This window comes from Cydia pomonella, unplaced genomic scaffold (genome assembly GCF_033807575.1).
Source record: "Cydia pomonella isolate Wapato2018A unplaced genomic scaffold, ilCydPomo1 PGA_scaffold_199, whole genome shotgun sequence".
NCBI classification, from domain to species: domain Eukaryota; kingdom Metazoa; phylum Arthropoda; class Insecta; order Lepidoptera; family Tortricidae; genus Cydia; species Cydia pomonella.
Genome location: NW_026907839.1, coordinates 433,275 through 457,998, shown reverse-complemented (window position 1 = coordinate 457,998; position 24,724 = coordinate 433,275). Strand labels below are relative to the sequence as shown.

The window sequence follows — 24,724 nt, the reverse complement described above, 5'->3', positions numbered from 1 at the left end:
CCGAATGAGAACTCACACGGGCAAATTTAGTATATTAAAATGTTTTGCAATTTACACCAAAGATATTAGCGATTTAAAACTGTACAAAAACTATCTCAACAACACGCGTATTATTTGTTTATTTATTAGTATTAAATAGGTAGAATGGTTTTTGGCGTTAGAGAACCGCTTCCATCCTTTTTTTTGTTCAGGTCTAACTAAAAAAACATTCTACAGATTTTAATACAACCAACGTATATGAAATGATTTGCGATATCTAATACATTTCAACGTGACGTCTCACAATAAACCTGTCACATACAATTGTGTCAAACTTTGTTTACTATGTGTATAGTACAAAATGTATAATACAAAAGTACATGTACAATGTATTTGTACTATTATATAATACATTGTATGGTGTGCTACCAATACCAAACAGTGTAAAATACAATACCAATGGTATCTAATCCAATACAGCCATATTTTGTATGACAAGAACAATAATGATCTTGCCCAAAGAGCAGAGAGTTGTTGTCATAGTAGATTACAAAGTTATAATATTGATGAATTTCAAATTCAAACATATATGAAAACTTTGAAATACAAACGGATTATATTTGAAATTCATCAACATACCTACATACATCTTGGACATAACTTTGCCCATATGAAAACAAAATTTATTATATCTTTACCAACAAGATGTAGCAATTTTGCCTACATTTTATGGCAACTTTGCCCACTCCAGACGCCACGTATACTTTGCCCATATGAATATGATATTACTAAAATTGTGTCTACTATCGCAACTTTGCCGTCATGATATAACAACAGGAGTATTCCACGGGTATTAGCGTTATTTCTGCATTATTAATCGAAGTAATCAAACACGCAATTTCTGAGTCTCTTTGAAAAAACCTCCTACACGTGAAATTTTCGTTTTTACGAGACATCATAGACTGTTCTAAAATACAACTTTGCCCACAAGTTACTTCAACTTCCCCGACATAGTATGACTAAGCAAGAGGTCACGCATTTACATTTACAACGAGTCGCGAGACGAATGACGAGGCAAATATCTGGAGTATTTGGACGCTGAAAAAATGGTAATAATCTCTCATTATTCGCCTCATTCGCATGCTTGTCAAATCAACTGTAACCTCAGTCAACTAAGCGTCAAACGTTTAAAAACTAGATCTCAACACGCTACCTCAATTTCGACAATATTAGGACGATAATGCCCAAGTAAGTGTCGTACCAAGTGCTTGTCTTGAAAGTCTCACGCGACGCGCGGCAAGTCGCGCTCGCCGCGGCGCTCTCGTAAACTGTTGTTGCGGCGCAGGTCGTCTTTGAGGGACGAACGAGAGTCTAGCGAGTCTCTGTGCTCGGAGGAAGAGCGTTTTGTATGGGTGCCTGAAAAAAAAATAGGCTTCGTTAAGACTTCCATAAATCGTCTATAGAACAGGATTTCCACCGGCTGCCTAATTTGCGAACAGTTTAGCAGTTTGCCACAGCTCATGAAGAAAAAGAAAGTAAGATTAGGGCCGGTTTATTACATAAATAATATTTATAATATTAGATAGATTAAGCCCTTATGGATTTTGATAACATTGGATAAAGTCGTAGAGTTTGAGTAAAATGACGGCAGATACAAAAGTAGGATTCAGGCACTTTTGTCAAAATGTGAATGAGAAGGAATTTAACTATTAATACAAAAATAAATTCCATTTAAAAGAGTTATATTTTTATTGTACCGTGTGGATACGGCGATGGATGAAACACAATATTTTTCATAACTGAGAGAATTGGCCACCACATCTATAGCAGATGATTGTTGCAGCGTCGGGTAAAATCAGGTAAATTCATAACTAATATACTAAGAATACTGTCATTCAGCCTGATTCATACAAAAATAGCGTAGGTATTTAATATTAGTGGAAAGTGGAGTAATCGCCATTTTATTATTAAAACCTTTGACAACATTGCTGATTGGCCTCAGCAATTTCTACAACTTTGCCCACCCACCCAATATTTACGCTCTTAATACAAAACTTACTGGGCAACTCTCTGGGACAGCTCGCGGTCGACGCGTCGCCGCCACAGACTTTGCTATAAGCTAGTTACGTGTATACTTACAACTTTGCCTACCTACAGCTATACTCGCCGACAATTTAACACATTTACAACTTTGCCCACCATAACTGTGCTCACCCACAATTTTGCCCGCCTAGAACTTTGCTCACTCACAACTATGCTCATGTTTTCATGATGATTACTCACCGGGCAGCTCTCTGGGACAGCTCATGATCTCGTGGTCGAGGGAGGCGGACGCCGGCTCGCGGTCGACGCGCCGCCGCCGCACACTTTGCTGCAATCGGACGACTGTCATCATGCATATTGATAGCGTTACAGCAATGCAGCATTTTTGTATCATCAACGGCGAGCGAGACAGCGCTTTAGACTTGCAGCGCTGTCTCACTCGCGCACCGGAAATAGATTATTAATCGAGCGTTTGTTTAGATTTCCTTTAGGCGCTTTTCTGTCTTGACAATCGGACAGACATTCGTAATTTTTAAAGGGTAAAGTTAAAATATTTTAGACCTTAGGATAACTTTGCCCATTGAAAAAAAGGTAAGTACATAAATGTCAGGGGTCGGCAAACTTTTTAGAAGAAAAGCCAATCGCAGTGGAAATCACCAGTTTTAGGAATCCCAAAAAGTTACAAACGAAAAACACGTTGTCTAATACCTTTAAGTATTAAGTAATCTTGTAAAGTGACAAAAAGAGCCGCAACTGGCAATTGAACCTCATTTTATCATAATAGTACATTACGATACAAGTGCGAAAAATAGGAAATTCGAAACGAGTGGCGATAAATTAAAACACGACCGAAGGGAGTGTTTTAAATCGACACTAGTTGCGAATTACCTATTCGCACATGTATCGTACAACGTTTTACAGTACATATGGCCCTTTAAATGTTCGACACAGTAACATAATATGCTACTTCTCGCACTAGTGCTATAAAGTAGCCCCATATGTACTGTAAAAGACATTTAAACTAAATTCCTAAAGGAATGATCAGCCTCCGAACAGCAAATTAAGTATGTAGATTTAATCCAAGTTCATAATAAAAACAGGTCAAACCAAATTTTAGAAAAGTAACAAAGACCAAAATAACATATACGTAAAAACTAGCCAAGACAAATCTTATGTAAAATCAGAAGTTTCTACACACCACAGAACTTGGCACCCATATAGATCTCAATTCTTTTGTCCGCGAGTCAACAAACACATATTCTTAACATTAAACTTGGCTCTCATTTCGCCTAATAGTCTACCTTCATGCCAAATATCAAGTTTCTAGGTCATCTAGAAGTGGGGTAGGTTTTATGGCCTATAAGTGTTAATTAATATAATGATTATCTATATATGATTTTGTTTCCATCCAATTATCCATAATTTTCATTTTTCTTATTTTTTTTTATACTACGTCGGTGGCAAACAAGCATACGACCCGCCTGATGGTAAGCAATCTCCGTAGCCTTTGTACGCCTGCAACTCCAGAGGAGTTACATACGCGTTGCCGACCCTAAACCCGCCCCCCTCGTTGAGCTCTGGCAACCTTACTCACCGGCAGGAACACAACACTATGAGTAGGGTCTAGAGTTATTTGGCTGCTGTTGTCTGTAAGGTGGAGGTACTTTCCCACTTGGCCTCTGCTCTAGATCTGGAATGACATCCACTGGCTGTGCCCTACCACACAAAGCGAGATGACATTCACAATGCCCATACCTCTCTTTTGGACGTAGTTTAAGGACGTACCCGGGTCGGGATTATATCCTCTATATACAATTAATATTTTACATTAATACCAAATTTCAAGTTTCTAGGTCATCTGGAACTGGGTTATATTTTTGATAGGTTTTTGATCTATAAGTCAGTCAGTCACAAAAATGCCGATTTTTAAACGTTAATTTATCAATAACTGTTTGAGCGACGTTTATGAAAATTTGTATTGTAGACAAGCTAAGGGGCTTCAATAAATGTGCCAAATTTCATATGTGCAGGTTAAATAGGTTTTAAGTTGTGAAGGGGTCAAAAGTAGCTCGAAATGGTTCGTGTAACACACGGTTGCTGCGTCGCCAGTTTTTCTTTGAACTTGGCTGGACACGCTACCGCGTGTCTAGATATAACTTTTTAAATCAATGTTATTCATTTTAACATAATTAAACAAAGAATTTGGATTTGGACAGTAACAACAAACACAACACAACAACACAACAACAACACAGTAACAAGTATTTTACAGTACATATGGGGCTACTTTATAGCACTAGTGCGAGAAGTAGCATATTACGTTACTGTGTCGAACATTTAAAGGGCCATATGTACTGTAAAACGTTGTACGATACATGTGCGAATAGGTAATTCGCAACTCGTGTCGATTTAAAACACTCCCTTCGGTCGTGTTTTAATTTATCGCCACTCGTTTCGAATTTCCTATTTTTCGCACTTGTATCGTAATGTACTATTTTAATACCTATTAAGTATTTATTATAGACAAAATTCTTATCTTCGTAAATAAATATCTAGGTTTAAAATAAAGTGTATGAAGGAGTAAATACTTACTTTGTATCCACTAGAACCGCTAGTCACTGAAGAACTCGACCCCAGTGTGTGAGAACCATTCTGTAACAACGATATTTATAAGTTAACAGCAACATTTATAAGTTAACAAAAACATTTGTAAGTTAACAACAACATTTATGAGTTAACAACAACATTTGTAAGTTAACAACAACATTTGTAAGTAAACAACAACATTTATAAGTTAACAATAACGTTTAGAAGTTAACACCAATGAACTAGATTAACTATAGAGGTCTGCTAGAGCTCAAATAAGATTTTGGCAAAAATTTCATTTTTGATACAAGCTTTTATCGCCGACTTCTTTTCTTACCAAAGAAACGCGTAATTTTTCCGGATTGCCATAAAACAAACCTAACCTAACCTATCTATAGGATAACCTAAGAAAATTCCTGAAAAGTGAACGATTTCAGAATGAAGACTAATGATAATATGACTATCATTACATTATGACTTTCAATAATTATGCCAAACAAAGGGATCCGATAAGAATATCCTATAATATTTATTTATTATAGTACCTGGTCTAGGTTGTCTATAGAGTTGTGGCTGGTATTCGTTGGGCTTTTGGTGGCATCGAAGGTGGTGTCCTCGTGTTCCTGATGATGAGGGGTCTCTGGGCTGTCTGGGATCTCGTTGGCCGCTGGAAAATAGAAGGGTGGATTCACAATCAGCCGAAAAAAATGGCCCCACAAAACTAATGCTCGCCTTGGGCACGACTTTTGCTCCCAGTCTCGTTTCGGCCGTCGACAACAACTGTCAAACATGACGAAATGTTATGTGAAAAAATGCTCTTCTAATACCAAAACAACAAGAAAAAACCGGCCAAGAGCATGTCGGGCCACGCTCAGTGTAGGGTTCCGCAGTTACTCTTCCGTCACAATAAGCTAAATTGGAGCTTAAAGTATAGTAAATTGTTAACCAAGGGATGAAACGGTACCTTTCACCCGAGTTAAACAAATAGGCAAATTTGCATAATCAGTACCTAATTAAAGTAAGTCTTTTTACTATGAAGGGAAAACTTTTTGCGATAACTGAAAAACAGCTAAACTGATCATGTCCGCTATAGTTTTCATTTAATGGCTTTCTTAAGCTCTACTTCCACGATTTATTTCATATTTTTTGGACCTATGGTTCAAAAGTTAGAGGGGGGGGACACATTTTTTTTTTTCTTTCGGAGCGATTATCTCCGAATATATTCACTTTATCAAAAAATGTTTCTTGAAAACCCCTATTAGTTTTGAAAGACCTTTCCAACAATACCCCACACTCTAGGGTTGAAGCGAAAAAAAAATTTCACCCCCGCTTTACGTGTAGGGGAGGTACCCTAAAAAAAAAAATTTTAGATTTTATTGTACGACTTTGTCGGCTTTATTGATTTATATATCCATGCCAAATTTCAGCTTTCTAGCACTAACGACCACGGAGCAAAGCCTCGGACAAACAGACAGACGGACATGGCGAAACTATAAGGGTTCCTAGTTGACTACGGAACCCTAAAAAGGATGGCATATATTTCTTTTAGTGAGTTTTTATGATATTTTAACAGAATTAATGTCAATTCGTCGTATTTCAGGGTACTTTATAATTAATTCACTCGCTATTTATTTTGACGTTTGCAATGATCAACTTACCAAAACGTCATTTAACCCATAATACAAGCCTTATTGAATGTTTAAACTAGTGGAATCATATAGGTAAGCAATCCAAAAGTATACATGTAACAAGGAAGGGTACCCAACTGTCCGACTCCGAGTTGATTCATTTTGATATATGTTATAGAGTATTCTAAAATAACGGACACGTATTTTTTTTTAGCTGCCCAAACTCAACCTATTGGGAGAAATTGTCCTCCAAAGTACTAAAAAGTTACTAAATCTTCTAACTCCTATAGAAAGTGATGCTGAATCAAGTTGCTAGTTAATGGCTTGTTTGAGTATATGTTTGAGAGCAGGAAAAAATAATGTACACGTGTTTTGTTATATCTGCTTAAACTCAAGCATTAACTAGCAAGTTGCCACTCGTTTCCTATTTTTCGCACTTGTATCGTAATGTACTATTTCCACCCGGCTATCAACCTATGAAAGGTGAACTTTCCGAATAGGAGGGATAAAAATTAATATTTTGTAAGTTGGCAGCAATACGCTTAATTTTGAACTGCATTAATGTTGTTTTTTTTAGGTCGGTAGCCATTAATCGAATTATCGTTACAGCAATTTGAAAGCACAAGTGCTGTTATGAGGAATAGACAATATAGACTTCTTCAAACCTGTTAAGTGTGTTCTTATATTAGTGTAAATGAATGTATAAATGAGAGATAACAGTAGAGGAGTAGAAAAAAAAACATTCATTAAGCGCTGGTAGCCTAGCGGTAAGACCGTGCGACTTGCAATGCGGAGGTCGCGTGTTCAAACCCCGGCTCGTACCAATGAATTTTTCGGAACTTATGTACGAAATATCATTTGATATTTACCAGTCGCTTTTCGGTCAAGGAAAACATCGTGAGGAAACCGGACTAATCCCAACAAGGCCTAGTTTACCCTTTGGGTTGGAAGGTCAGTGGCTTTCGTAAAATCTAGTGCCTACGTCAAATCTGGGATTAGTTGTCAAGCGGACCCCAGGCTCCCATGAGCCGTGGCAAAATGTCGGGACAACGCGAGGAAGAAGTGTAGGGTCTCGTCTAATTTCTTCAAGTAAAATCACTTTTAGTAGTTATTCCCATTTATTAATGAATTATAATTAAAAATAAGCGGGAAAAATCATTCAATCATAAACGTCAAGTCTCCCTCTCAATTTATATGTCACCATCGTCATTAAAAAAAACAATTAAGTTGCCATATCAAAATGACATTACCCAGATTGACATAGAATTGCCACAACAATATCGAATTACACCCAAAAGGATACAAAAATACACTACAGCATTAGTATTAATCGGTTATACATCTTTATAGATAGATAGATAAAATCTTTATTCAACCACAACTTACATGCTTTGTGACACAAACAAATAACAAGAGAAAAAGAAAATTGACAAGAGACAAAGAAAAAGTAACATACAATTTGACACTAATATCAATAATTACGTCAATAATCAAATGTATTACGTGTCTTATTTTTAGATTAGAGATATTAGTAGAGGGTCATGTGTTGTGGTAAAGAATAGGCGCTGACTCAGCATAAATGCTGCGGAGACCACAGCGCTGATCTTCCGTCAGAACCTTAAAACCTACACTAATAAACGACCAGTGCAGCACTAGTCAATGTACTTATATGTTTAAATATATACTTATGCATGTTACATATATTTGTACTGTATGTATGTGTTATAAAGAAGCTTACAGCTGAGAGTAGAAAAAAAACTTACGATGTGATGGTATGTTTCTCCTGGAAGCCCTGGGCGAGGGCGGCTGCGGCGGCGGCGCGCGGCCCGCGCCCGGCGCGCGGCACACGGCCGCCTGCACCACCTCGCACACGCGCCGGAAGCGCCGGATGTTGCCTGCGGGGTGTGACGGCCACGACTTGCATTCATTACACATTTACGACTCTCTATTGGCTTAAAGACCTCCCATCCAGGTGAGAGTCAGAATGGCGGGTGTACCTAAATAAACTTAAATGAAAACCATACCATATTTTTGTACCTAATTAGTACTATTTAGTACCTCCTTTAAAAAAAATTGTACCTCACGGTACTTAAAGTTATCACCAAAAAACAGGTCACCCGCCATCCTGACAGTCAGAATGGCGGGTGTACTTTATTACGCTATGTTCCCGTGGTTATTGATAAATTCTATAAAAGCCAAATTTTTGTATCTTTTTTGTACCTTCATATTCAATTATAATACGAGTCATTTTATTTTTGGTTTCCAAGTTTTACTCATTTTATATTTTGCTTGCTATTACAATTTTGCAGGCGTTATAATTTTTCAAATTATCGATTTAATTTTTAAGAAAAACGCTAAGGTACAATTATTTTTATTACGCCAGGATTTAGTACCTTTAATGTTTAATCTGTTAAGTTCAAATAACTCAGTAAATCATGTCTTAAAAAAGGCTAGGCGCCAATTCAAAGAAATCTTCCTAAGAAAAATCATTTTTAAGACATGATTTTCTAAGTTATTTGAACTTAACAGATTAAACATTAATGGTACTAAATCCTGGCGTAATAAAAATAATTGTACCTTAGCGTTTTTTCTTAAAAATTAAATCGATAACTTGAAAAATTATAACGCCTGCAAAATTGTAATAGCAAGCAAAATATAAAATGAGTAAAACTTGGAAAGCACAAATACAATGACTCATATTATAATTGAATATGAAGGTACAAAAAAGATACAAAAATTTGGCTTTTATAGAATTTATCAATAACCACGGGAACATAGCGTAATAAAGTACACCCGCCATTCTGACTGTCAGGATGGCGGGTGACCTGTTTTTTGGTGATAACTTTAAGTACCGTGAGGTCCAATTTTTTTAAACGAGGTACTAAATAGTACAAATTAGGTACAAAAATATGGTATGCTTTTCATTTGATTTTATTTAGGTACACCCGCCATTCTGACTCTCACCCATCCAGGCCATAATTGTTTAAAAAAAAATTGTTTCCATCTTTATGGGAAACAATTTTGAAAAAAAAAATTATGAGTAACGAAAATGCGGACAAACAATACGTTATGACTAAACATTTTTTGTCATAACGTACTCATAGAGAGCTTGGCGATCCTAACAAAATAACGTTACTTTTTCTAAGAAATTCCATTTCGGGAGAAAACTGTTTCTACTAACTAAATCTTAACAAATCAATTTAAAGTAAAAGTAAAGTAAAGTAAAGTAAAGTAAAATTTTATTTTTAAAAATCAGGGACAATTACATAAATTTTGTGGGTCACACTAGGCTAAGCCTGTCCCGTGACTCCACGTTTGCGTATTCTGTTAGAAACGACTTTCACATTTATTTCACATACACTATTTGTCATTATCACTATTTCAGGAATCGGTCATGCATTATACATAGTTTCATTATTTATTTGTCATCTCATATATTATCATTATCAATTTGATTCGCTATAAATAATTGAGATCAGCGAGTGTGTGTGCGCGCGCGTGTGTGTGTGTGCGCGCGTGTGTGCGTGTGCGCGCGCGAGTGTGTGTGTGTGTGAGTCTGTTTAAGCTACGAAATTATTTGCAGGATACTTTCAGCTTCTTTTTGTTCAGTGTCAAGTAGCCATTTTCTCACCCTAGTTTTTGCGTTTCTAACACTTGTTTCTTTTATTTCGCACCTTTTAACGACTGCATTGTACAAGTGGGGATGTGCAAAGTCGGCGAAACGGCGGGCAAAGGCAGTACGCACTTTAGCTACTGGGATTTTAAAAGTTCTAGCTTTTAGCAGGTTGTTGTACCCCTCGGACAGTAAGACTTGTTTATGTACTTTACAAGTGGTTTCCAATTTGATGTTAATGTCGATCGCTTCAGCATAATATATTCTAGGTTTATAGGTCTCGCTTCTCTGATTTTTTTGTCTAGCAAATTAAAAAAAAAAAGTAAAACCTATAATATGGCCGAGTGGATATGACGTCTGACTTTCAATCCGGAGGTCGCGGGTTCAAATCCTGGCTCGTACCAATGAGTTTTTCGGAACTTGTGTACGAAATATCATTTGATATTTACCACTAGCTTTTCGGTGAAGGAAAACATCGTGAGGAAACCTGCATACATCTGCGAAGAAATTCAAAGGTGTATGTGAAGTCCCCAATCCGCATTGGGCTAGCGTGGGGACTATAGCCCGAGCGCTCTCGCACATGAGAGGAGGCCTGTGCCCAGCAGTGGGACGTTTATAGGCTGAATTATTATTACATAATTATTATTATATAAAACCTATAAACCTAGTTACTCATTGTGTTAATAACATACTAAAAATCAAGGAGAATGGAAAATATTTAGAAGTCGAAAAACGTTTTCTCCTTTTTTAACACATTCACTGCCAGGAACCCACCTGGTGGGCGCTCGTGAACTTTGTTCAGATGCCGGACAACCCGCTGGGCGGGTTGTTTTGTACGCAGCTATAGACCACCGGTTTCTGGGGTAGTGCGCCGTTTTTTGTCTGGCAGTAAATGTGTTAAGGACGGTCACGGGGTAAAAATCCCTCTTAAAGTTATTGAATTTCATCGGGTAGTTACAAAAGTCCCTATTTTGACATTTCGCTAAGACATCAGTTATCTGCGACCACGACCAGTGGAACCTGCGTCGGAACGTCGGAAATAAAGGTAAAAAAATAAATTAGCGATTCGGTTTTAAATATGTTTTTCACCACACCAACTGGTAAAGGCCCTCTTTATTGGTTAAAAACTAATGAGAAAGTTGCATTTTATCCACATGTGGGGCAAAGTAATCAGATGCAAATTTTGAGTTGTTTCCTTATGTTAGCTGGTAGAATAGACTTTTATTTGATGTTTTTGGTATTTCGTAGTTAGTATTCTCTTCGCGTTGGTGTGGTGAAAAATTATGTGTTTCACTAGGAGGCAAAGTTAGTTTAACCCTCGTGCCTTGAAACCCTCGCAACGCTCAACATTCCACTTCTCGAACTTCAATTTTGGAATCTTTCACTTGCTCGGGTATCAATATTAGCACGAGCGGTTAAACAACAACTTTGCCCCCTTGTAAAGCAAATAACTATTTCTGCCCTCCGGGCGGGAAGCGTCAACTTTGCTCCCGCTGCGCTAAACGAAGTTGCCGCTTTCTGCCTCCGTCAATAAGAAAAATAGTATGCGCACCACGGGAGGAAACGTAGGACATTCCATCCCCCGTGTCATTGCCATCGCCTTCGGCTCAGGTGACAATTTTACACGCGGCACGCAATTTCCTACTTTTCCTCCCTTGGGACACAAATAACTATTGAAATGTGTTCAAAACGCGAAAGTTTTAAATGTGATATTGAACTTACCTGACAATAGTGTGAAAGTGATAGCGTATAGATACTCTTTCCCGTTCTCGCCCGGCGCCTTGGTAATAGTCGAAATATCAACCTGGAACATACATTTATACAATACAATTAATACAATTTATACAATTAAATACTAATTTAAATTAAGCAGGGTCTAAAGTATGAGGTTCTTCAAAAAAGAAGTGTACAGATTTTTAAAGGGTCGGCAACGCGCATGTAACACCTCTGGTGTTGCAGGCGTCCATAGGCTACGGTGACTGCTTACCATCAGGCGGGCCGTATGCTTGTTTGCCACCGACGTAGTATAAAAAAAAAAGATACAGAGTTATAATCGAAGTGTTTACCTGAAACCGGACGTGTCTCTGAAACATGGCGGGCGCGTTGGAGCCCCTTTTATATTCCACCCGAAATGACATGGGGCTCAACACGCTATGAGACAGCTCTGCTATCTGTAATTAAAATATAATCGTTAAATATATTTAAAAACTTAGAAAAAAAGAGAATTTGAAATAGAAGTGGATTGTCAAAGTAAACTTTGTAGCCACAGTAAATTTACTGCCATCTTTCGACACATGATTAAAAGTTTTAGAACGCCATTTGACTTTTATCCATATTCTTTCAGTGTTATGTGTTAAATTTGTTTGAAAGTAGTGGCGCCATCTACTAGAGCATAGGCCAAAGATATGGCGCCGAAACTCGAAAAGATGCCGACATACCTTTGGCTTTTTTTGTAGACTGGCACTTGACATATCGTTCGGCAAGTTCGTACATATTCATTATACATATGTACGAACTTTATCTAAAATAACAGCTCTGTCGTAAAAATTGACGCAATCAACAGTTTTTTTTTATTCGTAATATTTTTTTATATTTCATAAAACTCGCCAAACTGTGACGTTTGATGGCGAGGTAAGCTCATTTTTTTTATGCTATTAATTCAACTTATTTTTAATATGGTTAACTCGTTAGCGTTTTTGCTGTAGACATCGCAAAGTTAAAAAAATCTAAAATTTTACTACCTGGGATAAAAAAAACAAAGATTAACCTTTTGACCGTCAAAGACGTCATATAACGCGCGCGGCTTCAGCCCAATATCAACCTTCATGCGTACCGACAAGGTTCACGATTACGCGTCGCGTGCGATAGGCGTGGCGTTCAAAAGGTTAAATACATTAAGTCAAAATGGCGCCTACTTTTAGTTGTCTCTTCTATCCATCTATCTTTCAATTCAAAGTAGGACAGAACATTTACACTTAAGAAGCTGTCGTTTTTGAAAGTAGTTAGACACAATCAGACCACAAATGAAGAAAATCAAAATGGCGGCGACTTTTCAATTTTTTTCTGGGAAAACTTACACTCAAGAAGGCATGTATGAGGTCCGCTTTGACGGTAGCCAGGGGTTTCCCCTTGACGAGCGCCGTGAAGGTTTCCTCCTTATCAGCTGATAGTAGTAGCGACCCGAACCAGGAACGCTTGGTTAACTCTGGCGATGATTCCGGAGTTAAGTGGACTTCTTCTGATGACGCTGGAGGTAAAAAAAGGATAGTTAGGTTCTAAAGGATAATTATTAAGGGTGATGTTCATATACACGGTGTAACACATGAGGAAACCGAAAGATTTTAACAATGTATTCCTGATCACATTTAGAGAATAAAATGTCATGTAAACTTCTCTAGATTTCGCCTACTTTCATAGTTAATACCAATTAATAAAGACATCTTATTGTAACTTAGTGGAAAACGCCTTTTTGATGGTGATGATGCGATTATGGGGCGTAGTCGAAATATACTAATTGATAGAAAAGTTTCAAAAAGTAGATTTTACAACAAAAATAAAACGTAAAAATTCATTTTCAGAGCCAGTTATGCCATGACATTAACTTTTTATGTATAAATACATTCAAAATTTAAAAAAAAAACTTTTTTTCCTTCTTCCGGCCTCAGAAGTGCGTGGTTAAAATATTTCGGGTTCCTCGTGTTACACCATGTATTTATAGGGATAACTATCACGATATCATTTATTAATAATCTTGTTTATTAAAGTAGTAACTTAAGATAAGTAATATTAGTTTAAAGTCCTTTCAGAAATGGAAAGCCAGCCAATGGCGTAAGAAGTCATTCGGTGACTAAGGCTTAGTAGATCTAAGGCTTAGTTTATTATTTTTCACCACACCAACTGGTAAAAGCCCTCTTGATTGTTCAAAACTAATGAGAAAGTTGCATTTTATCCACATGTGGGCCAAAGTAATCAGATGCAAATTTTGAGTTGTTTCCTTATGTCAGCTGGTAGAATTGACTTTTAAGTGATGATTTTGTATGATTTTTTTTTATTAAGTTCATTTGGATTTGGTTTGGTTTGTTTTTTTTTTTTTGTATTTCATAGTTAGTTCCCTCGCGTCGGTATGGTGAAAAATGTTGTGTTTCACTCGGAGGCAAAGTTTGTTTAACCCTCGTGCCTTGATACCCTCGCAACGCTCAAGATTCCACTTCTCGAACCACTCGCTACGCTCGTGGTTCAATTATGGAATCTTTCGCTTGCTCGGGTATCAATATTAGCACGAGCGGTTAAACAACAACTCTACCCCCTTGTAAAACAAATAGGTAACTAATATCGTATGGCTTTATTCCTGACCAAAAATGTACAATTTTATGATCATGCACTTTTATGATCACAAAAAATATATATCCGTTTAGGGAGTTTTGAACGCTTCTATTACTTTGGACAAAATTTTTAATGTTTATGTTTGATGATATTTTAGGTGATTTAAGGTAGTAAAGGAGTTATAGCGAATAATTTTAAATATTGAATAATTTCGATACACAAGTGAATTATTTTTTTACGATTTTTACCCATTAGTATTATTCCCTTAACGTGTACTTAATAGTTTATAATTAACCTTTATAATTTGTGACGGTATTTCAAAAACGATATCCCTTTCACGGTTTTAGTGAACGTCTGGCTAGAGTCGACATGAATATCTTTTAGGTAAGCGAATTTTTCGAATTACTTGCACGTCTTGGAGTCGCTAGTCTCTCTTCGAGACTGCGAAGACAATGTCGTTCTTGATACTTCAGAGTTAATTTTAACACCTTTACTGCGGCAATTAGTGTAACTCGTAATTAACGCCGCCACGCCCGCACTAGTGCACACGCGAGGTAAGACACACACATACCCTGCATCTTGCGGCGGTGGAAGCGCGGCGAGCCCAGGAAGGAGTTCTTGATGGTGGCCAGCCGCGCGCGCCCGCACTAGTGCACACGCGAGGTAAGACACACACATACCCTGCATCTTGCGGCGGTGGAAGCGCGGCGAGCCCAGGAAGGAGTTCTTGATGGTGGCCAGCCGCGCGCGCCCGCACTAGTGCACACGCGAGGTAAGACACACACATACCCTGCATCTTGCGGCGGTGGAAGCGCGGCGAGCCCAGGAAGGAGTTCTTGATGGTGGCCAGCCGCGCGCGCCCGCACTAGTGCACACGCGAGGTAAGACACACACATACCCTGCATCTTGCGGCGGTGGAAGCGCGGCGAGCCCAGGAAGGAGTTCTTGATGGTGGCCAGCCGCGCGCGCCCGCACTAGTGCACACGCGAGGTAAGACACACACATACCCTGCATCTTGCGGCGGTGGAAGCGCGGCGAGCCCAGGAAGGAGTTCTTGATGGTGGCCAGCCGCGCGCGCCCGCACTAGTGCACACGCGAGGTAAGACACACACATACCCTGCATCTTGCGGCGGTGGAAGCGCGGCGAGCCCAGGAAGGAGTTCTTGATGGTGGCCAGCCGCGCGCGCCCGCACTAGTGCACACGCGAGGTAAGACACACACATACCCTGCATCTTGCGGCGGTGGAAGCGCGGCGAGCCCAGGAAGGAGTTCTTGATGGTGGCCAGCCGCGCGCGCCCGCACTAGTGCACACGCGAGGTAAGACACACACATACCCTGCATCTTGCGGCGGTGGAAGCGCGGCGAGCCCAGGAAGGAGTTCTTGATGGTGGCCAGCCGCGCGCGCCCGCACTAGTGCACACGCGAGGTAAGACACACACATACCCTGCATCTTGCGGCGGTGGAAGCGCGGCGAGCCCAGGAAGGAGTTCTTGATGGTGGCCAGCCGCGCGCGCCCGCACTAGTGCACACGCGAGGTAAGACACACACATACCCTGCATCTTGCGGCGGTGGAAGCGCGGCGAGCCCAGGAAGGAGTTCTTGATGGTGGCCAGCCGCGCGCGCCCGCACTAGTGCACACGCGAGGTAAGACACACACATACCCTGCATCTTGCGGCGGTGGAAGCGCGGCGAGCCCAGGAAGGAGTTCTTGATGGTGGCCAGCCGCGCGCGCCCGCACTAGTGCACACGCGAGGTAAGACACACACATACCCTGCATCTTGCGGCGGTGGAAGCGCGGCGAGCCCAGGAAGGAGTTCTTGATGGTGGCCAGCCGCGCGCGCCCGCACTAGTGCACACGCGAGGTAAGACACACACATACCCTGCATCTTGCGGCGGTGGAAGCGCGGCGAGCCCAGGAAGGAGTTCTTGATGGTGGCCAGCCGCGCGCGCCCGCACTAGTGCACACGCGAGGTAAGACACACACATACCCTGCATCTTGCGGCGGTGGAAGCGCGGCGAGCCCAGGAAGGAGTTCTTGATGGTGGCCAGCCGCGCGCGCCCGCACTAGTGCACACGCGAGGTAAGACACACACATACCCTGCATCTTGCGGCGGTGGAAGCGCGGCGAGCCCAGGAAGGAGTTCTTGATGGTGGCCAGCCGCGCGCGCCCGCACTAGTGCACACGCGAGGTAAGACACACACATACCCTGCATCTTGCGGCGGTGGAAGCGCGGCGAGCCCAGGAAGGAGTTCTTGATGGTGGCCAGCCGCGCGCGCCCGCACTAGTGCACACGCGAGGTAAGACACACACATACCCTGCATCTTGCGGCGGTGGAAGCGCGGCGAGCCCAGGAAGGAGTTCTTGATGGTGGCCAGCCGCGCGCGCCCGCACTAGTGCACACGCGAGGTAAGACACACACATACCCTGCATCTTGCGGCGGTGGAAGCGCGGCGAGCCCAGGAAGGAGTTCTTGATGGTGGCCAGCCGCGCGCGCCCGCACTAGTGCACACGCGAGGTAAGACACACACATACCCTGCATCTTGCGGCGGTGGAAGCGCGGCGAGCCCAGGAAGGAGTTCTTGATGGTGGCCAGCCGCGCGCGCCCGCACTAGTGCACACGCGAGGTAAGACACACACATACCCTGCATCTTGCGGCGGTGGAAGCGCGGCGAGCCCAGGAAGGAGTTCTTGATGGTGGCCAGCCGCGCGCGCCCGCACTAGTGCACACGCGAGGTAAGACACACACATACCCTGCATCTTGCGGCGGTGGAAGCGCGGCGAGCCCAGGAAGGAGTTCTTGATGGTGGCCAGCCGCGCGCGCCCGCACTAGTGCACACGCGAGGTAAGACACACACATACCCTGCATCTTGCGGCGGTGGAAGCGCGGCGAGCCCAGGAAGGAGTTCTTGATGGTGGCCAGCCGCGCGCGCCCGCACTAGTGCACACGCGAGGTAAGACACACACATACCCTGCATCTTGCGGCGGTGGAAGCGCGGCGAGCCCAGGAAGGAGTTCTTGATGGTGGCCAGCCGCGCGCGCCCGCACTAGTGCACACGCGAGGTAAGACACACACATACCCTGCATCTTGCGGCGGTGGAAGCGCGGCGAGCCCAGGAAGGAGTTCTTGATGGTGGCCAGCCGCGCGCGCCCGCACTAGTGCACACGCGAGGTAAGACACACACATACCCTGCATCTTGCGGCGGTGGAAGCGCGGCGAGCCCAGGAAGGAGTTCTTGATGGTGGCCAGCCGCGCGCGCCCGCACTAGTGCACACGCGAGGTAAGACACACACATACCCTGCATCTTGCGGCGGTGGAAGCGCGGCGAGCCCAGGAAGGAGTTCTTGATGGTGGCCAGCCGCGCGCGCCCGCACTAGTGCACACGCGAGGTAAGACACACACATACCCTGCATCTTGCGGCGGTGGAAGCGCGGCGAGCCCAGGAAGGAGTTCTTGATGGTGGCCAGCCGCGCGCGCCCGCACTAGTGCACACGCGAGGTAAGACACACACATACCCTGCATCTTGCGGCGGTGGAAGCGCGGCGAGCCCAGGAAGGAGTTCTTGATGGTGGCCAGCCGCGCGCGCCCGCACTAGTGCACACGCGAGGTAAGACACACACATACCCTGCATCTTGCGGCGGTGGAAGCGCGGCGAGCCCAGGAAGGAGTTCTTGATGGTGGCCAGCCGCGCGCGCCCGCACTAGTGCACACGCGAGGTAAGACACACACATACCCTGCATCTTGCGGCGGTGGAAGCGCGGCGAGCCCAGGAAGGAGTTCTTGATGGTGGCCAGCCGCGCGCGCCCGCACTAGTGCACACGCGAGGTAAGACACACACATACCCTGCATCTTGCGGCGGTGGAAGCGCGGCGAGCCCAGGAAGGAGTTCTTGATGGTGGCCAGCCGCGCGCGCCCGCACTAGTGCACACGCGAGGTAAGACACACACATACCCTGCATCTTGCGGCGGTGGAAGCGCGGCGAGCCCAGGAAGGAGTTCTTGATGGTGGCCAGCCGCGCGCGCCCGCACTAGTGCACACGCGAGGTAAGACACACACATACCCTGCATCTTGCGGCGGTGGAAGCGCGGCGAGCCCAGGAAGGAGTTCTTGATGGTGGCCAGCCGCGCGCGCCCGCACTAGTGCACACGCGAGGTAAGACACACACATACCCTGCATCTTGCGGCGGTGGAAGCGCGGCGAGCCCAGGAAGGAGTTCTTGATGGTGGCCAGCCGCGCGCGCCCGCACTAGTGCACACGCGAGGTAAGACACACACATACCCTGCATCTTGCGGCGGTGGAAGCGCGGCGAGCCCAGGAAGGAGTTCTTGATGGTGGCCAGCCGCGCGCGCCCGCACTAGTGCACACGCGAGGTAAGACACACACATACCCTGCATCTTGCGGCGGTGGAAGCGCGGCGAGCCCAGGAAGGAGTTCTTGATGGTGGCCAGCCGCGCGCGCCCGCACTAGTGCACACGCGAGGTAAGACACACACATACCCTGCATCTTGCGGCGGTGGAAGCGCGGCGAGCCCAGGAAGGAGTTCTTGATGGTGGCCAGCCGCGCGCGCCCGCACTAGTGCACACGCGAGGTAAGACACACACATACCCTGCATCTTGCGGCGGTGGAAGCGCGGCGAGCCCAGGAAGGAGTTCTTGATGGTGGCCAGCCGCGCGCGCCCGCACTAGTGCACACGCGAGGTAAGACACACACATACCCTGCATCTTGCGGCGGTGGAAGCGCGGCGAGCCCAGGAAGGAGTTCTTGATGGTGGCCAGCCGCGCGCGCCCGCACTAGTGCACACGCGAGGTAAGACACACACATACCCTGCATCTTGCGGCGGTGGAAGCGCGGCGAGCCCAGGAAGGAGTTCTTGATGGTGGCCAGCCGCGCGCGCCCGCACTAGTGCACACGCGAGGTAAGACACACACATACCCTGCATCTTGCGGCGGTGGAAGCGCGGCGAGCCCAGGAAGGAGTTCTTGATGGTGGCCAGCCGCGCGCGCCCGCACTAGTGCACACGCGAGGTAAGACACACACATACCCTGCATCTTGCGGCGGTGGAAGCGCGGCGAGCCCAGGAAGGAGTTCTTGATGGTGGCCAGCCGCGCGCGCCCGCACTAGTGCACACGCGAGGTAAGACACACACATACCCTGCATCTTGCGGCGGTGGAAGCGCGGCGAGCCCAGGAAGGAGTTCTTGATGGTGGCCAGCCGCGCGCGCCCGCACTAGTGCACACGCGAGGTAAGACACACACATACCCTGCATCTTGCGGCGGTGGAAGCGCGGCGAGCCCAGGAAGGAGTTCTTGATGGTGGCCAGCCGCGCGCGCCCGCACTAGTGCACACGCGAGGTAAGACACACACATACCCTGCATCTTGCGGCGGTGGAAGCGCGGCGAGCCCAGGAAGGAGTTCTTGATGGTGGCCAGCCGCGCGCGCCCGCACTAGTGCACACGCGAGGTAAGACACACACATACCCTGCATCTTGCGGCGGTGGAAGCGCGGCGAGCCCAGGAAGGAGTTCTTGATGGTGGCCAGCCGCGCGCGCCCGCACTAGTGCACACGCGAGGTAAGACACACACATACCCTGCATCTTGCGGCGGTGGAAGCGCGGCGAGCCCAGGAAGGAGTTCTTGATGGTGGCCAGCCGCGCGCGCCCGCACTAGTGCACACGCGAGGTAAGACACACACATACCCTGCATCTTGCGGCGGTGGAAGCGCGGCGAGCCCAGGAAGGAGTTCTTGATGGTGGCCAGCCGCGCGCGCCCGCACTAGTGCACACGCGAGGTAAGACACACACATACCCTGCATCTTGCGGCGGTGGAAGCGCGGCGAGCCCAGGAAGGAGTTCTTGATGGTGGCCAGCCGCGCGCGCCCGCACTAGTGCACACGCGAGGTAAGACACACACATACCCTGCATCTTGCGGCGGTGGAAGCGCGGCGAGCCCAGGAAGGAGTTCTTGATGGTGGCCAGCCGCGCGCGCCCGCACTAGTGCACACGCGAGGTAAGACACACACATACCCTGCATCTTGCGGCGGTGGAAGCGCGGCGAGCCCAGGAAGGAGTTCTTGATGGTGGCCAGCCGCGCGCGCCCGCACTAGTGCACACGCGAGGTAAGACACACACATACCCTGCATCTTGCGGCGGTGGAAGCGCGGCGAGCCCAGGAAGGAGTTCTTGATGGTGGCCAGCCGCGCGCGCCCGCACTAGTGCACACGCGAGGTAAGACACACACATACCCTGCATCTTGCGGCGGTGGAAGCGCGGCGAGCCCAGGAAGGAGTTCTTGATGGTGGCCAGCCGCGCGCGCCCGCACTAGTGCACACGCGAGGTAAGACACACACATACCCTGCATCTTGCGGCGGTGGAAGCGCGGCGAGCCCAGGAAGGAGTTCTTGATGGTGGCCAGCCGCGCGCGCCCGCACTAGTGCACACGCGAGGTAAGACACACACATACCCTGCATCTTGCGGCGGTGGAAGCGCGGCGAGCCCAGGAAGGAGTTCTTGATGGTGGCCAGCCGCGCGCGCCCGCACTAGTGCACACGCGAGGTAAGACACACACATACCCTGCATCTTGCGGCGGTGGAAGCGCGGCGAGCCCAGGAAGGAGTTCTTGATGGTGGCCAGCCGCGCGCGCCCGCACTAGTGCACACGCGAGGTAAGACACACACATACCCTGCATCTTGCGGCGGTGGAAGCGCGGCGAGCCCAGGAAGGAGTTCTTGATGGTGGCCAGCCGCGCGCGCCACGGCGCCGCCGCGCCCGCCGCCCCGCTGCCGCTCGCGGCTCCTGCACACGACACATGACACATATACTTATAGCAAACACTATTTCAAATAGAGGTGGAATGTCTAACAAAACTTTGTAGCCACAGTAAATTTACTGCCGTCTTTCGACACATGATTTAAGTTTTAGAATGCCATTTGACCTTGATCCTTATTCTTTCCCTGATATGTGTTAAATTTGTTAAATGTCAAAAAGTGGCGCCATCTAATATATCATAGGCCAAAGTTGAAGTTACCTTTTTTTTCAGATTTTTTGCTCATATCTTGAACATCTGTACAAATGGCATTATAATTACTTCGGACAAAAGTAACAATACAAAATTTCCTTCAAATTTGGTTGTTTATTTTTACTCTACGATCAATACTTTACGAGTGTGTTAACGAAGAGACTAAACATACTTTTAAGAAATTGTCGTTTTTTCGTAATTATTCATCAGTTTTTTTTGTTTAGAATAAGCAAGCTTAGTCACCTGTTGACCAAATATAAAAAACTGGCCAAAAGCATGTCGGGCCATACTCAGTGTAGGGTTCCCTAGTTACCCGATCGTCAACATATACTTTTTGCAAAAACTCAAAAACGGTTGGACCGATCAGATTCGCTATAATTTTTCTTAAATTATTTTACTAAGCTTTACATTCACGATTTTTTTCATATTTTTGGATCCATAGTTCTGAAGTTAGGGGAAGTAGAAGGGGAAACCTATTCTTTTTTTCTTTCAGAGCGATTATTTCCGAAAATATAACGTTTATCAATAAATGGTTAAAATATTTGACTTTGACTTTGACTTTAGACACGTATTCATTTTGAAAGACCTATCCAACGACGTCCCACATTATAGGGTTGAATCCAAAAAATCCCCGCTTTTGGTGATCGTAGAGTAAAAAAAAACATAACCAAATTTGTAGAGAATATTATTATATTACTTTTATCTGTAGTAATCATAATGCTATCCGTAAAGATATTCGAAATATGAGTAAAAATCTGAAAAAGGAACCTTCACCCCACCCCCACTCCCTACACCCTCAGCACAACCGCCACCCCTCGAGGACTTTTAGAACAAGGTATAGGTATATCAATTTTCAAAACTACATGAATTATTTCCCCTGATTGCCCATATTCGGGTTAATTTTCTTGAGCTATTTCGCCTATGCCCGGTAAGATGGCGTAAATTTACTGTGGCTACAAAGTTTTCTTTGACAATCCACCTCTATTTCAAATTCTCTTTGCTTATAGTTTATCTTTTCATTACTACTCGCCACTGTCGCGGAGATTCACAACTAGATGATTTTTTTATTAATGCTATCAATCGATCAGGTTTGTTTGATCATAAACTGCTCCAGCGGGCCCGAAGTCAGGCGACGGCGAGAGCGGCCCCTGGTAGTGACGTCACGCCCCCCCCCCCCCCCCGGCCGGCCGGAGCTCAGTGCGTCGCCCGCGCTCGGACAGAGGCTCCCAAAGATTCGCACTAAACGCACGCCGCTCTTCTCCGCCTTATCGCTAGCTTCTGCTTACGCGCGTTACGCGAACATAATATTCTATTTAGCTTCTTTCCTAAACTCCGCAATTTGCACGCTTGTAATCATCTTTTAATTATTATAAACTTTACATGGATCTCCGAGTTTGATTTCTACGCCGCTGAATAGGAATCCATACTATGGATTCCATAGGCCCCATTGCAAGCAATACAAAAGTCGGGAAGCGCTTCTGACAAAACGATAAGTAAACGTGACGTCACAGTAACTGAGAGCCCATCTTGAAATATGGAAAACAAGAAAATTGCGATTTTTGAAAAACACTCTGCGTAACTCCGGGGGTAAGAATATTGCGAACTCGGGTCTTTAATTCCCTCCAGCCTGCGACTGTCGGGAATTACCACCCTCGTATCCAAAATTACACTTACCCCCCTCGTTGCACAATGTACTATTAAAGGTCAAAACCGGACGTAAAAACTTCAACATTTATTCAGCAAATAGGAAATGGAATTTACATACAACCAAAAACAAGCACATCAACAATTATAAAATACAAATCATTGAAAATATTAATGCAAAATAAAGTATTATTGTTTCAAGAAAAAGTATGTACTTAAACTATTATTATTACTTAGAGATGTATAAAGTCTCTAAATGTCGAATTACAAAAAATAATAATAATAAACACAAACAGATACAAAAAAAATCTAAAATTACTTAGAGGTGTCAATATCTCAAAATGTCAGAAATAAATGACTTTTTATCAAATTATCCTTAGAGATGTATAGGGTCTGTAAGAGTAAAAAATCAGTATAATTAAAACATTCATTAGGATAAAAAAAAAAACGAGAACCGAATGAGGTGTCTCACTGTAATTATATACTCAATAATAAAGTTAGCTTAAACAGACCAGTCTCCACAAACAGCACCCGTTCACGAGCATGACGCGTATCTCAGCCATCGCCTCCCCCAACCTTCATTCGGGAAAGTGGCGACCCGATCAACGACGCCACCGCAAGCAAAGACTTTTTCCTAAACTTGCTATGAAATGATGACATGACTTACGTCAAATTAGGTCCGGAAATACTACCTATCAGGTGCGATGAGTGAAGATGATATGTAAAGGAATTTCATACAGCCTTACACACCTAGGACTGTAAAGCAACCTTCTTTTGTTTTTTAACGTCAAATTGTCACACAACGTCTTGCCATTCAACCATCAACAAAATATAGGTACGCTACCGTTGCTTAGCAACGAATATGCACAACAAATCACCGTTGTTGTGCATATTCGTTGCTAAGCAACGGTGGTGGCGCATCGCGCAGGCGCGCGGACTTACGCGCGTAAGGTTGTACACCGCTGGTAGAGTGGCGAGCCGAGTAGGTCGCCACAAAACAAATTGACTACATTTTTTGTTTTAATTGCAAGTTTGAGAAAAGCACTATACAAATCTCGGCGAGAAACGGGGTTTCCGGCCGCGTATCTCTATCCGGTCTATATCAACTTGGCCTGCAACCCTACGTTTCCCGGCCTCTATAGTAATGTACTATTAAGCGAGCATGACATGTTCACGCTAACGGGGTATATTAATATTTAAATAGTAATAACATCTAGCTGTGAGACATAACATTTTGTGCTTGTATGGTATATAAAAGACGGTATAGCTACACAAAATTACTAGCTTAAGGTGGTACGATTTCCATACAAAAAATGATTGCGTTTTATGAAGTCATTACACACTATTACTACTGTTTTTTGCGTGATTTCTGTATGAAACATAGTTTTTCTATCAATTTAGCGCAGACTAATAGTCGAACGTAGATAGATGCGCACATATTTATGTAGTAATAGTGTATAATGATTTCATAAAACGCAATCGTTTTTTGTATGGAAATCGAACAAACTTAAATTTACTTAGAGATGTAAATGATTGTATATACCTATATTTTTAATGATTCTGACACATAGAGATCAAGTGTCAGAATCATTAAAAATATAGGTATATACAATCAAATGAAAGAAAAAATAGAACTCACCAGTAATAGTATTTAAATTGGGGAAAAGAGACGGCTGCGCTGGCGACTGCGTGCTCGGGGGACCGGGTAAGGACGAGCGTTCCCGAACTGAAAGAGAACAAACGTCATGCGAGGGCGGATGCGGCATCACGAGCAGGTGACGGGTTCTAATGGAATGTAAATGACTGTGTTTTTAGGTTATTCATTCAAAGCAAGTTCTTAAACCTTTATTTTTTTATTTTTCACGACATAAAACACTTCTGAAAGATTTATTTTAA

General features: G+C 44.3%; 1 protein-coding gene across 3 annotated transcripts in view; it reads right to left on the bottom strand.

The window, feature by feature from the left end:
* Positions 1-621: 621 nt before the first annotated feature.
* LOC133533683 (serine/threonine-protein kinase BRSK2-like) overlaps positions 622-24,724 on the bottom strand; it is a 69,498-nt gene continuing 45,395 nt past the window's right edge. For 2 of the 3 annotated variants that reach the window (XM_061872709.1, XM_061872708.1), the window contains exons 17-26: positions 24,468-24,554; positions 20,848-20,961; positions 12,927-13,096; positions 11,916-12,020; positions 11,572-11,653; positions 8,000-8,131; positions 5,154-5,275; positions 4,615-4,674; positions 2,263-2,350; positions 622-1,395 (exon numbers count right to left, since the gene is read on the bottom strand). In XM_061872709.1, coding sequence (XP_061728693.1) covers positions 1,262-1,395; positions 2,263-2,350; positions 4,615-4,674; positions 5,154-5,275; positions 8,000-8,131; positions 11,572-11,653; positions 11,916-12,020; positions 12,927-13,096; positions 20,848-20,961; positions 24,468-24,554 — 1,094 coding nt within the window. In that variant the 3' untranslated portion in view covers positions 622-1,261. Of the gene's footprint in view, positions 1,396-2,262; positions 2,365-4,614; positions 4,675-5,153; positions 5,276-7,999; positions 8,132-11,571; positions 11,654-11,915; positions 12,021-12,926; positions 13,097-20,847; positions 20,962-24,467; positions 24,555-24,724 lie in introns of all 3 variants that reach the window. The other variant, XM_061872710.1, reaches the window with a different exon arrangement.